General features: G+C 33.3%; 1 protein-coding gene and 1 long non-coding RNA gene across 3 annotated transcripts in view; one reads left to right on the top strand and one right to left on the bottom strand.

Annotated features, from left to right (window-relative positions):
• LOC146999132 (uncharacterized) overlaps positions 1-14,245 on the top strand; it is a 228,634-nt gene that overhangs the window by 77,687 nt on the left and 136,702 nt on the right. The gene's annotated exons all lie outside the window — the stretch shown is intronic.
• LOC146999134 (cytochrome P450 3A31-like) overlaps positions 1-14,245 on the bottom strand; it is a 79,654-nt gene that overhangs the window by 59,395 nt on the left and 6,014 nt on the right. The window contains exons 2-3 of the mRNA XM_085817370.1: positions 3,652-3,748; positions 3,517-3,566 (exon numbers count right to left, since the gene is read on the bottom strand). Coding sequence (XP_085673496.1) covers positions 3,517-3,566; positions 3,652-3,748 — 147 coding nt within the window. The remainder of the gene's footprint in view (positions 1-3,516; positions 3,567-3,651; positions 3,749-14,245) is intronic.

The following is a 14,245-nucleotide window of genomic DNA, read 5'->3' as shown; positions in this document are numbered from 1 at the left end:
GCGAAGTCTCCTGACGCTTATTGTGCGCTTGGTCTCCTGAAAAGAGCTCTTTCTAAGCGCAAACCCACCACGATTACTGGATTGGGAAAAGCAGTGTAAGAGTAAAATGAAAATCAATATTGTTGGAACTTTAACGGAAAGTCATTCTATCATGGAAATTATGACACTGACTTATGGTCCCAAAAAAAGCTGTCAGAAACTTTTCTGAAACTTTCGCGTTCCCCCCTCTATATGATACTCCTCAAATGCACTTTAAAGACATGCATTCAGTTACAATTTATTATTACATCCCTATATTATTAATTTCTTAAATTAATACGCTTAAATGAATTAATTAATTATAATCATCGACTAATCAAAGCACTAATTAATTAATTATTATTAGCAATAATTTTATTTTAATATTTATATTTAATAATAATTATATTTTAATTATTTGTATTATGTTTATATTTTATTTGTAATTTTAATTGAAATTTCCTAATGGAAGATTTCTTTTACTGTTAAACATAGAGCAACTACTTTTCAGTTTAGATAAATTAGCAAGAGAAAAGCAAAAGCTTATTTAGAACCCTTTAGCTATGAGAAAAATGAATTTAAATATAATAAGTAGAACCCTGTTCAGAGCAATACTTTCTCTTTGGACTTTTTTCTCTACTTTCTCCGTTCATGAGCAGCTATATGTGTATAGGTTTAGCGAAAAACTGCAAATGTTACTGTGTTTATATACTAAACGGTTTAAGAAATGTAATTTATTGGCAAAAAATGTCATTTATTCAGAAACTAAACTCAAATTTAGTTTACTTTGTAAGTAAATTACATTTTGTTTTTTACCGGTAAAATCCCGCATAACGACTGCGCTACAAAACAGACTCCCTAAATAATATTTTAATATTAATATCTTAACGATTGCATATGGTAGTTCTGCACAGTGCGCAATAATGATCAGACATGATGTAGTAGAATGTCTACAGCTTCTATTTGAAATACTTTTATTACTTTCTTTTGAAAACCCTGTGGGTAGCTACTAGATCCGACATTTAACTGCCCATACAAGAAATACCAAGATATCGTAAATGGCATGCAAAAGACATCCAAAATAAAATTTATAAAATTTGACAAAAAATGGGCTATCTTAAAAGGCTTTCTAAAAATCATTAAGCCTGTTCCTCCCTCTTTTTCCCAAGCCTGTTCTCTCACATTTTCCCCTCTTTTCCTTGAATATATTTCAACTGTTTGCAAAGAAGCGATTCCTCAACCTGGAATTCTAACTGATGTGGTCTTTCTAGATTCCAAACTTCCTATACGAAAATTTTGCAACTTATTTTTAGCTAACATTGCCATTTCTACTCAGCAACAAGAGTTGCTAAATGAATGAAACGATAAAAAAGTGAGTTTAAGAACAAAAATATTTTTGAAAACTTTTTTAAGATTGCCTAACATTTTTGTTTTAGATTTATAAATATGTTATTTTTTAAATGATCAATTATTAAAATTATACTGGAACTACATATTTTTATTTACATCTCGTTCGGAATATGCACAGCAGTATTTTGCAACAATACGTAGTGGATGGAAAACCACAAGCGGCCATGAATAAAGTGGCTCGGTAATTGTCGCAATTTAACGTGAACGATTATTGCACTGGAAGACAGTAGAGGAGTTCGGACATATGCCAAGGCAGAGGCGTTAATAAGAAGAATCGAGGTCAATTTCACATAGACAAGAATGAAAAAAAAAAAGGAGGGAAATCGATATTTATTTATCGCAACGACAGAGATATCAAGGACACTACGTTATATGATATATCATTTACTGTCTGCGAAGATTGTATAAAATCACATGTAACACTGAACAAGCTTATTAAATGTAGTATTAAATACATAGTAAACACTTAAAAGCCTTTAGAAATTGTCTCATATCAACAATGATTGGCAATAATAGACATCAATTAATTAATATTAATTACTTAGCTTCATTAAGTTCGTATTCGTATTCATTAAGTAGCTGAGTTTAATAGACGGCGTTCTGTGTAGTTGCAAATAAAGTTTTAAACGTGTCAAGTAAAATCATAACGGACAATTAATTAATTAATTAAGGCTAAAATAATAATTAAAAATTAATAGTAAAATTAAACTATTTAAGCAATTTGAAATTTGCATTTAAAATTTAAAGAAAAATATTTTTATAATTGCTTTGATGATTGTCTCAACAACGTAATAATAACATTCTTCTTACAGTGATTTAGTCAAATTTTGAAATTTGCGTCTCTATCTGGCAGAAAGATTTCCCTTTGTCTGTTTAGTCGATCTGCCACTTCATGATTGCAAGCATGATCATGAGCGTTGCTCATTTCATCAATCTTGCTTTAAAATATAACCTAATGACTCTACAGTGGCGCCCGAACTAAAAATGTGGTGGATGATTATTCGCCATACCCAGGATTTGGCGATTGGGTGCCATAAAAATCTCAGTCGCTCTTTAAAAGAGGGAGTATATAAGGTATTTCTCCCGCCTTCTTAGCATGCCTTCGTAGTGTGTTGGTCTGCACGCTGGACGCGTATTCCAGAGGTCCGCGCTTCGATTACTGGCTTCGAAGGTGTTACTCATTTTTCATCTTGCCTGCTTCCCAAAAAATACCTAATGTCTCCACAGTGGCGCTCGAACTAAAAGGGTGGCTGATGATGATTCTCCACACCCAGGATTTGGCGATTGGTCCCAGTCGCCCTTTAAAAAGGGAGTGTATAAGGTATTTCTCCCGCCTTCTTGGCATGCCATCGTGGTGTGGTGGTCTCCATCCTGGGCGCGTATTCCAGAAGTCCGTTGTTTGATTCCCGGCGGGGGCGTTGCTCATTTTGAATCTTTACTGGTTCCAAAAAATCCTAATGTCTCTACAGTTTAAGAAACGACAGTTTTCCATTGATTGCTAAGAATTTTTGGGGGAGTCTAGAAATCTGAGTATACTAAGCAGCTGAATTTTATTAACCAGTGAGTTTTATAAGCGGCAAATACTATTTTGATATTTCCTTTGTACCTCTTTTGAACAGCTGCTCCATTTTCATCTGCAGTCTTGCAGATAAATGCATGTTGGAAACCTACGCTTTCGGGTAACGAAGATACCCCTCAAAATCAGCACAGGCAGTGACAATTCAATGCCAGCACAACGCTTTTATCTTCCTCTGAAAAGCGCCCTGATATTTGAAGGATATTTTATTTAATTCCATTATGAATTAATTTTAATTTTATTTAAGTTAATAAGACAGTTGTAAATAACTCTGACTTTTCATAACTTTAGGTGGGGAATAGTGACTGCAGCTCATGTACTGGCATCATGTCGCGCCATACAGAAAATCGTCTAGTGTTTTTAGGTATATCATGTTTTAGATAAAAATTTTAAATGTAGAATTTTAGAAACCAAGCGCTTTTCATTTTATATATTTTTGACAGATAATGAGAAATTTGTTATTTATGCTTTTAATATTAAGTATTAATATGAAAGTCTCTAAGCATACTTACCCAACTACTTTACCATGTTTTCTTAGATTCAGTACCAGTTCATGTATTGGCTGTCATTAAAAATTGAGAATTAGTAAGGCGTTTCAGAGTATGAAATTTTTATTGCATAGAAATATAATCAATGAGGTAACTGACCTTGTAACACATGTTGCGAGTTAAAGTTATGATGTCATCTCGGGGAACATAAGTTACTCCACGTTTTTTCCAGTAGTCGTCATTTTTCCTGTAATACCTACAGAAAATATTAAGCAGAATAAATTTTAATGCTTGTAATTATATACACAGCACTTCTGTCATGATTGTGGAATTAATTTTCTAAACCCTAATTGCAAAAAGCGACATAAATTTTACAACTTTATAAAAACCCTGATCAAATTTTACGACTTTTGAACAAGAGGAGAGGATTCTGAATGAGTTTATCTTATAATAAATATTCAGGTACGCGAAACATTTTTTAAGAGTTCAGAAATTTGCTGACAGAAAAATCAGAGGATTTTAACGTTAAGAAGACGATTAACTTCTCAGATGCTGAAAATCAAGCTGTCCTTTTTCCTAACATATACACGACGATTTATAAGATGGTACAATTAAATGTCGCGTGTATTATTAAGTATTTAAGTTTTTCTGAAACAAAATCTGATGTGTACACCACATGACTTCCTTGTACGGAATATTAAATTATACGCATTTTTTCTTGCATTTCATTTAAACTTATTAGATTGAATTAAACCTACTTCGCCGACAGCGCATAGACCACAATAGAATAAAAGCATTCTTTAAAATTCTTTTTGTTTACCATAGCGACACTCTGGTGCTAGGTTAATTAACATTATTATATTTCGTTCATATTATAACTATGTCTATGTCTTATCACTTAGTATGAGGCAATCAACCATTAACGGCCTTTACCAATATATGATACTTGACTTTTAAATGCTTGAAGAATCGAGTAAGTTGTATCCAATAATATGGAAGTACTTGTACACATGCTGTGCTAGAACTCAGGGATTACTAGCGACGGAGGCTCCTGTGCCGTCATCCGTCGAATAAATAAACTTGCTCGTGTGGCGCCATCTGTTAGTAGGGAAAATGAATAAACAAATGAGGTGCTCGAGTGGCGCCATCTGTTAGTAGGGATCAAAACCATTTTAGTTGACTGCAGCTCTGGTTGCGCCATCTCTTTCAATATGTATTGTAAGGCATTTTTAAAATTTCATATAAAGTGTTCTTCTGATATATTATAACTCAGAATGCACAAAATTTATATCATTTGAAGAATTATCTAATTGTTGCCACATGTTTTATTCAAATACTATAATAAATCAAGAACGATGTCTAAAAGAAATTAAGCAAACAAAACAAAAAAGAAGCAGATTTTCACAGACGATTCAATATTTCTCATTCAATTAATTCAGCTCTCACTTCGCGACAAGGCAAAAATACATAAAAACTCAGAATAACTATATTAAAAATTACGAAGTAAATCTTAAACACTTATTTCATCGAAAAAAATCCAGAAAGGATTAAGCATGATTTAATTCGCAATAATAAATGAAGGCGTTATTTTTGTTGTTGCGAAACTTAGTCTCTCTAGATTGGCAACAAATGTACTATTCTGCTGTTACAAATGTAAACAAACATATCCGCCATGTTATTTAAAAATTAGGCTTAACCGCACTAAAACAGCTTTTAAATTATTGATAATTCTACAAATATTGCTTGCAGATTTCCTAAAGGCATAAAAACCTTAACCGGAAGAAAAGAACAACACAATTAAGATAAGAACAACGGCCGCTGGTGGGCCCTTCAATTTTTTTTTTTTTTTTTTTTTTTAAATTTATTTTTTTTTTTTATTTTATTTTATCCTTCTCTTTGATATGTCAAGTTTATATTGTCAATTCAAATCTAACGGTGCCAACAGGCAACTTTGACGCATATATTAGTGATTCCAAAAATTGAGACCACGCAATTCCAGAAACTGAAAATTGATAAATGTAATTTTTAAAACACACGATACGAAATAGTAAAAATAAAAAGTAAAAGTAAAAATCTTGGTTAAATAAATAGTAAAACTAAGAATTCATCAATGAGGATTGAGATTAATAGTACCTCTGGTGCTAATAAATTAAAACAATTAAAGCAAAAAATTAAAGCTTTTGGATCAGAAATATTATTAACCCATAGACAGTTAAATAACATAGAAAAAATGTAGAGCAACATATGAAAGCAGATTCACGTCTTTTTGTTTGGAAAAATTATCCTCCTGAAATGGTTTTAGTATTTTAATAGCTTATGTAAACTAAATTAAATGGATAACAACTCTCCTTGCATTTTTTAAAATTAAAGATCATTAAAGATTGGTAAAAAATAACTTTGTATTCATATCTAAATTTCAAATTTTGCTTGCCGTGAAACAATGCAATAACACTTGGAGATAACAGCAATGATAACAATCTGACATAAGATGAGATAAGTATTCTGCTATTATATTTTCGGTTGTGATAACATTTCTACATCTACTTTAACAATTAGAAATTAATCAAGGTCAATAAAATACTTCTTTGTGGGCATTTTAGAAATCTTCAAATTAATTGTTGTGATACCAGGACAGTAGAAATGTTTATATTTACATTATTACGATTATTATGAAGATTACAAACAAAAGTTAACCGACTAAACAAAAGTCAGCTTCATTTTATGCCTATGTTTTCCGTGCTCTTCAAGTTTGCTCCTCCAAACTAGCCCTTGATGAAGAACTAAATTATTTAAAAGCAATAGCTATTGACAGGGGCTTTTCACCCAACATTATTAATCAAGCAATTAAAAAATTCTCATCTCAACACACTAAAAGGCACACTCTTGTTCTAGGAGATTATAAAAATTCTGTTGTCATTCCCTTCTTTCCATCAATTAGCTATAAAGTTGCACATATTTTGCAGAAATTTAACTTTCGGGTTGTTTATTCTCCCATCAATAAAATTCCGAGTTTCATACTCAAGGACCCCATTCCGGATATGTATTCCTGGGATATTTATAGGATTCCTTGCCAGTGTGGTTTAATTTACATTGGTAAACTAAGAGAGCCTTAAAATGTCGCGTCTAGGAACATGAGGCATATGTTAGAAAAAAGGAAACACAGAAGTCTTCTGTTGCTCAACATTGTTGGTCCGAAAACCACACTTTCAATTTTTCTGCTGCCAAAATTATTCAAAAAACATCTTCCATTGGGGAACTGGATTTTCTAGAGGCATTTCACATTCATAAAAATCTTTCTGTTCTAGATAACGATCCTAATTCCAATCCAAATTTGCCTTCGGTCTTTAAAGAAATTATGTTTTAGTTCTGGTTTCACCAACAGATGACGCCACTTGCTTATTCTTGTCCAGGCTTTCTTATCTTATCTAATCATTATTTACTATCTTGTTCATTTGCGGTTTTGCAGCTGAGAATGGTGGTTCGGTAAAACCATCGAAACTAGTCCTGTGAAAATTTTGTAAATATAACGCTGATTTCTGTTGTTTGACTTCTGAATTAGTACTTATTCGGCGTGTTATTGTGTCTTAATTATAGAAGCCCCAAACAGGCTTATTTTTTGCTTTCTTTTTTGCACGTAGTGTGGCCGCCATTTTGTGATTGCTTGAGTTTCGGTAAGTACTTTTTTGCAGTTTTCAAGTTATGTGTATATTTTGTATATTTGGATATTGTGCTTTGCTTGTCTGATTTCATGCATTTTGCTTACAAACGTTTTGTTTTCTATTCATTTCAGTGAGGAATTTTTTGTGTGGGCTTTATTATTGTTTAGTTAATTTAGTTTGATTTTCTGCATTGTTTATCATGCCTTCATCCGTTAATCGTTTCACTAAATTACGCCTGAAACGGCAAAAATTCCTGAATCATCTTAACTTTTTACTTTAATGTAAATGTAAAAATTTGATCCCCAATTTTATTCAATCAAAAACCTTCGAGTCAAAAAATCGAATCAAAAACCTTCGAGTCGCCTTTCAAGAATTCTGTTAAATTGCAAGCTTGCCTTACTCCGGTCCGTAATAAGGGATGCACGTCAACAATTGTCCAAAATTGAACATGAACTCTATAAGCTTCATCTGGAACTCGCTAAATCATATCCAAAATTCACTGCCCTTGAACAAAAGTGTTGGTCTAGAACGGAGAATGCTGTTAACCGTCATAAAAACACTCTTGGCTTTAAATTCGAAAAACTTCTTTTACAATCTTCCAGTTCAAGCAGTTCAAAAAATCTTCCCATTGTAAACATCAAGCCAATAGTTAATATTTCTAATGTTAATCTTTCAGAAAAACAAGAGAGAATTCTAAAATATAATTTTAACTTCTCACAAACCTGTAAACCCTCGATTCCAAAGATTTTGGCTCCTATCGAAAAAGCTTTCAAGTTCAGAAAAGTTTCAGATTCACAGAAAGAAATGATTAGGCATCTTTTTGCTCATAATGTGAAATTCAATAATAAACCTTTAAAACCAAATCTAACTGCGAGAGAAAGAGTTACAATGGCGAAATTCATTCTAACCCGGATATTATCCATTCAAAGGCCGACAAAGGTGGCCAGATAGTCGTCATGGATAAGAACACTTACATCGATGGTGTCACTAAACTCTTAAACAAAGGACCATATAATCCGATCCCTAAGGATCCTTCACCTTCGGACTTGTCAAAAATAAAAACTGCGATCAAATCTTCGCAAATCATTTCAGGCAACTTAAAACATTTGCTTATCCCATCTGTTGCGAATTGTGCCAGATTATATGCTCTTCCCAAAATTCGTAAAAGTGGTATGCCTTTCCGCCCTATTGTATCAAATTTAGGTACTGCCTCGTATCCATTAGCTAAATATTTAGTTTCTAGATTTTCAACTGTATTAGACAATAACATTTACACCATAAAAAATTTATAGAGTTTGTAAAAGAGGTTAAAAACATTTCTGCTAGTAATTTACTCACGGTTTCTTTTGATGTAAAATCATTATTCACCAATGTCCCAGTGGAGGGTGCATTAAGATGTCTAGAAACCAGACTTCACAAATTTCATTTCTCTTGCATCGAAATTGATGAGCTAATTTCTCTCACTCAACTCTGTTTAAAACAAAACCATTTTGTTTTCCAAAATAAATATTACAAGCAAACTGAGAGATTAGCCATGAGAAGCCCCCTCAGTCCCATCCTGGCTGATATCTACATGCGTTATTATGAATCAAAATTGTTTGAAACTTTAAACTTCCCTGCATGGTTCCGCTACGTAGACGATACTTTTACTCTGTTTGAAGGTAATAAAGATGATTTAAATAAAGTTCTTTCAACAATGAATTCTATTGATCCTGCTATTCAGTTCACTTTTGAACTTGAGACTTGCCATTCTCTTCCGTTTCTCGACATTCTGGTCACACGTAACACATCAAACTTCAGTACTACGGTTTACCGTAAACCTTCATCGGTTTGCCTTCCACCACACTTTAAATCATGTCCGACTAAACATAAGTTAGCTTCACTTTATGCCTATGTTTTCCGTGCTCTTCAAGTTTGCTCCTCCAAACTAGCCCTTGATGAAGAACTAAATTATTTAAAAGCAATAGCTATTGACAGGGGCTTTTCACCCAACATTATTAATCAAGCAGTTAAAAAATTCTCATCTCAACACACTAAAAGGCACACTCTTGTTTTAGGAGATTATACAACTTCTGTTGTCATTCCCTTCTTTCCATCAATTAGCTATAAAGTTGCACATATTTTGCAGAAATTTAACTTTCGGGTTGTTTATTCTCCCATCAATAAAATTCCGAGTTCCATACTCAAGGACCCCATTCCGGATATGAATTCCTGGGGTATTTATAGGATTCCTTGCCAGTGTGGTTTAATTTTCATTGGTCAAACTAAGAGAGCCTTAAAATGTCGCGTCAAGGAACATGAGGCATATGTTAGAAAAAAGGAAACACAGAAGTCTTCTGTTGCTCAACATTGTTGGTCCGAAAACCACACTTTCAATTTTTCTGCTGCCAAAATTATTTAAAAAACATCTTCCTTTGGAGAACTGGATTTTCTAGAGGCATTTCACATTCATAAAAATCTTTCTGTTCTTGTTAACGATCCTAATTCCAATCCAAATTTGCCTTCGGCCTTTATAGAAATTATGTTTTAGTTCTGGTTTCACCAACAGATGACGCCACTTGCTTATTCTTGTCCAGGCTTTCTTATCTTATCTAATCATTATTTACTATCTTGTTCATTTGCGGTTTTGCAGCTGAGAATGGTGGTTCGGTAAAACCATCGAAACTAGTCCTGTAAAAATTTTGTAAATATAACGCTGATTTTTATTGTATGACTTCTGAATTATTATGAAGATACTAAACCGAGATGATTTTTTTTGTGTCATAGACGCCAAGGCAACGACTACTGTTACCTTCGTACCAGATTTTCCAGTACTTCTTGTAAATGTTTAGCGCTCTAGTATGTTTACTCTCAGATATAGTATTTTTCCTCCTCAGAAATAACAATAAAATTAGCATAGGGGACTAAGTTTAACGAAAGTATACTCCTTTTGAGCGCATTAAAAGAATGTTTTTAACAAACCAAGTAAATTTTAATTTTCAACTATACCCTAAAATCCTTAATAAAAACGCAATTCCTATTAGCTGTAGACTTACCTAATATAATCAGTATGAGATGAAATAAAAATTCATCACGAAATATTTTATGAATTCTCAATATGTTACAAATAACAACAAATCAAAGAAAATCCAGCTGCCAATACTCAGTTTTTAGATTTACTGCATATTTAGGGGTGCAAGTGTAAATTCTTCTGAAATGAATTTAGATGTAAACGAAGTTTCAGAAATAAAAACTGAAACTCTTGTTAAACCTCTAGCTATGTTTTTTTAAGAATAAATGTCAAGCACATGTTAAAAAGCGTAAGCGATGCTTAATTCTGAACTGTACACATTATTAGACTGATTTTATATTATAATGCCCTTTGCTTTGAATTTTCCATATCTCATTGAAAAAATTGCTATTAAGATCTTTCTTGATAATTCTATTTATTAAAGATTGTAGAAGCCCTGTGAAAGGTCGAGAATTCGTCAATTACAAATTTATTTTAAGAATAAGTCCTTTTGACAGAAGAAAAATTAGAACGGTCATCAGCAACAGATTTTGGCGTTTTTTAAGAATAGATTAATTTAACAAAATCTACTAATATAATAACAAATATATCTTAGACATAAATATGTATGTAATTAGCGTACTACGGACATAAAATATATTTTATTTTGCTCTATTTTCTAAAATTTTCCTATAATTGTTAAAAATATAATAAGGAAAAATTTATGAAGAAACAGGCATATTGTTTTTACTTCTTTGTACGAAGTAAAAAGGATAATTACTGTAATCGCGAAAAACTTCTGGTATCATTCTTTAACGAAAATATCCATTTTGACCGCCATCGAATGCAATTTAACGATTTTTTGCATGACATCTGTACCTAAGGACAGAATAAAGGATTCTTTCCTCCCCCAAGAAAATATAAAACTGATTTAAATGAATTATAAAGAGAAATGTTAGTGGCATCTGTGCGTACGTACGTACGTATTTCGCATAACTCAAAAATGAGCAGCGTCAGAACGTTTAAATTGTGTGTATAGGACTGCTATAACATGTAGATGCGCACCTAGTATTTTGGTTGCAATCATCTGCACCAAAATTATATAAATATATATAGATATAGATTCACTATGTTACTAGGCTCAGTGATCTCAGTTTCTTTATTCTTATATGTTTGTAAACTATGCATTTTTTTTGCTTTAAAATTGAGTGAATTATACTGTTCTTATTTTCCGGGTAAGGTTTTTATGCCTTTAGTAAACTTATAACGTTGCGCGCCTACAACTTGCACGCAACCAAGGGTGACTGTGAAAGCTTGTATAAACCACAGAGTCTTGTAAAGGGTTTAAGTCCCTTTTTATTCAACGTAATGAATTACAATTGCGTTCTCTTGACGCTTACAAACGGTGCCAACTCGGCAGTCAAAATAAAAATAAGAACCTGAAAAGAAAGTAAAGACAATATTCTAACTACGAGGCTCTCTAAAATAACTAACTCACCGCGTTTTACAAAAGCCGCAGCTAATTCAGCAGACTTGAAGCTCACTGGAACAATTGCAACTACTTCCCGCCAAGCACATAGGCCGCAACGCGGGGTGCTTCAATTCTCGATTTCTACCTCCGCGCTCGCTAAGTAAGAATAACTCTCTCACCGAACTCGTTTCCTTCTATTTAAATCATACTACTTCCGCTGATAATTTGAATCCTTGCGCGTTCTACTCAAATTTACATATTCTGGCATTGGCAGTTCCAGGGGAAAGTAAGGCTTGACAAGAAAGATAGTTTAAACTTAAAATAAATGTTAGTTAAAATAAATATAAACCCTACATTTGCCGCTGCCAGAATTTGGAAAACTTGGAAGCAGGTCCTACAAACGACCTGTTGTAAGTTTATCTAATTCTGAACTAACTGGCGAAAGCCTCGTTTACACAAAAAAAATCTTATGTAAGAATTATATACTAAAATTCTTTTGCTTGTTACAAAGCTTTCTTCTTACAGCAACTTTTCCTGGACTTCATCAATCAATCTTGGTCTTTCCTTCCAGCATCTGGAAGGAATAAGTATCAGTATCTTTCTACATACATTATAATTTACACTTTCTTGACACAATACATTTTTGTTTTTAACGATTCGTTTTTCTTAGTTATTGCTTACTTCACATTCATTCAATTTTTCAAGCATTAATTTAACTTTACCCTGGCTCTCCACCATGTGTGGTGTCAAACGGGAATATTCGTGTTTTAGTCTTACAACACTTCCCCTAACCACCATGATTTGTTAGAATTCAACAACCAAATAGACACACCTTACTCGACATTCTACAACTCAATGAGCTACTTTAATATTCTTAAAAATTCAAATGTAGGTGGAGAACCCTACAAAACACATTCATTCTAACTTCCCCCTCATTCATCTTTAAACATGCAGGCTTTCGCTCTAAAGCATGACTTTATCTACAATTTACTACTTAAATTTTGACTTCATTGCTTTTAAGCATTCACTTTTAGCATCGACAATTTTATGCTTCTAGACTAAATTCTACTTTTACATAACATGCAAGTATTTACATACATTTACAAAAGTTTAATACATATGCTTTTTACAATTTACCATAAAATGAATAAGAGAAAATAAATTTTTACTTTACTCATTCTTCGCCAAGCTGGCGGCACTGGAACTAAAATTCTTATTAGTACAAGAATACGAAGTTATTTTTATCTCCGGCCAAATTTTGGCTTTAACATAACAAAATTAGTCTTTCGACCAACAGAAAATGCTTGTTTTTAGCTTTTACACTTAAAGAAAATAATACTTTTGCCTTAGCTAAATAAAGTAAAACAAAACTAAGTCTCAACCGAGACATATTGACTTTCGTCAAAACATAGAACTTCGTACTTATGCATAACATTTCGGAACAAAAGAGAAAAAGAATTTATAGAAGGTTTTAACTTATCTTTGAGTTTTCGATGCTTGAAACTCCGTCATTCGTTTTTGACAAAATTGATCCCAAGTTAGAGGTGTCATGGATGTCAATCTTCTCCTTATTGATCTCCGATTGGCGTCCCCGTTGTTCTTTCTTTTGCGTCCTCTACATGCTGGTCTCTTGACGGAGTAATCGTCTGGTTGTTGTCCTTTGCGTTTCTGCCTGGGACGGCTGGTCGTGACGTCCTCCGGTCTGGAGTCCTTCTTGAATTTCTTCTGTTCGTCGTATTTTTGTGCCTGCTGTTGGCGTTTCAGTTTCCGGAACGGCGGCCTTGCTGGCACCTGACTCTGTGGCCGTGTGCGCGTTCTCCTTGATGTGTAATTTCTCCTTTTATCTTTTGTAGGTGGTGTTTTCGTCTTTACCACGGTTTCTTTACCCGGTTCATCTGTATTTTTGTTTTTCTTAAACGCCGGAGTTTGAAACTCATTTTTTCTTTTTGATACCGACGTCCGGGTTGTAGAAGGGCTAGGTCTCTCTTCAGTTCTCTGCTTCTTGGGTGGTGGAATAGTTGTTGTTATTTCTGGACCTTCTACTTCGTTTAGACTTGAGTCCTGCAAGAAACTTTTAAGGATTTCAAAATCATTTGGATTATAGTATTTTTTCACCTGGTCGGGACTTGCTTTACAGATTTCCCCTCTCTCGTTCTTAAGATATAATACTACCCCTTTGATTTCCTGAATTACATAGGGGCCTTCAAACTTTGGAGCTAGCTTTGCCATAAAATTGTCTGGGGCACTTGATAAAGAAAATTTCCGTTTCAATACTTTATCCCCAACTTTAAAATCTGCTTCACGGCGTTTTCTATCGTAATATAACTTTTGTCTATTTCTTGCCGTATCCGAAGTTTTAAGCGCCTGATCAATTAGTTTTTGCACGTCCTTTTGTCTAAATTCCTGCTCTCTTTGTTGCACAAAGAATAATTTATCTAAAGGCGTAATTAACTTTCTGCCTAAAAATAATTCTGCTGGAGTTTTTCCCGTAGTATCATGATGTGCCGTTCTTAAAGCATAAGCTAATTCATTTATGTAGCCATCCCAGCGCTTGTGATGTGTGCTAACGTAACTGCGAATTATTTTTACAATGTTTTTATTAACTCTTTCTGCTATGTTAGCCTGTGGTCTATA

This window comes from Stegodyphus dumicola, chromosome 1, assembly GCF_044657685.1.
Source record: "Stegodyphus dumicola isolate Sdum_Otavi_A_Nest chromosome 1, ASM4465768v1".
Taxonomy (NCBI): Eukaryota; Metazoa; Arthropoda; class Arachnida; order Araneae; family Eresidae; genus Stegodyphus; species Stegodyphus dumicola.
This window is presented reverse-complemented; position numbering and strand designations above follow the sequence as displayed.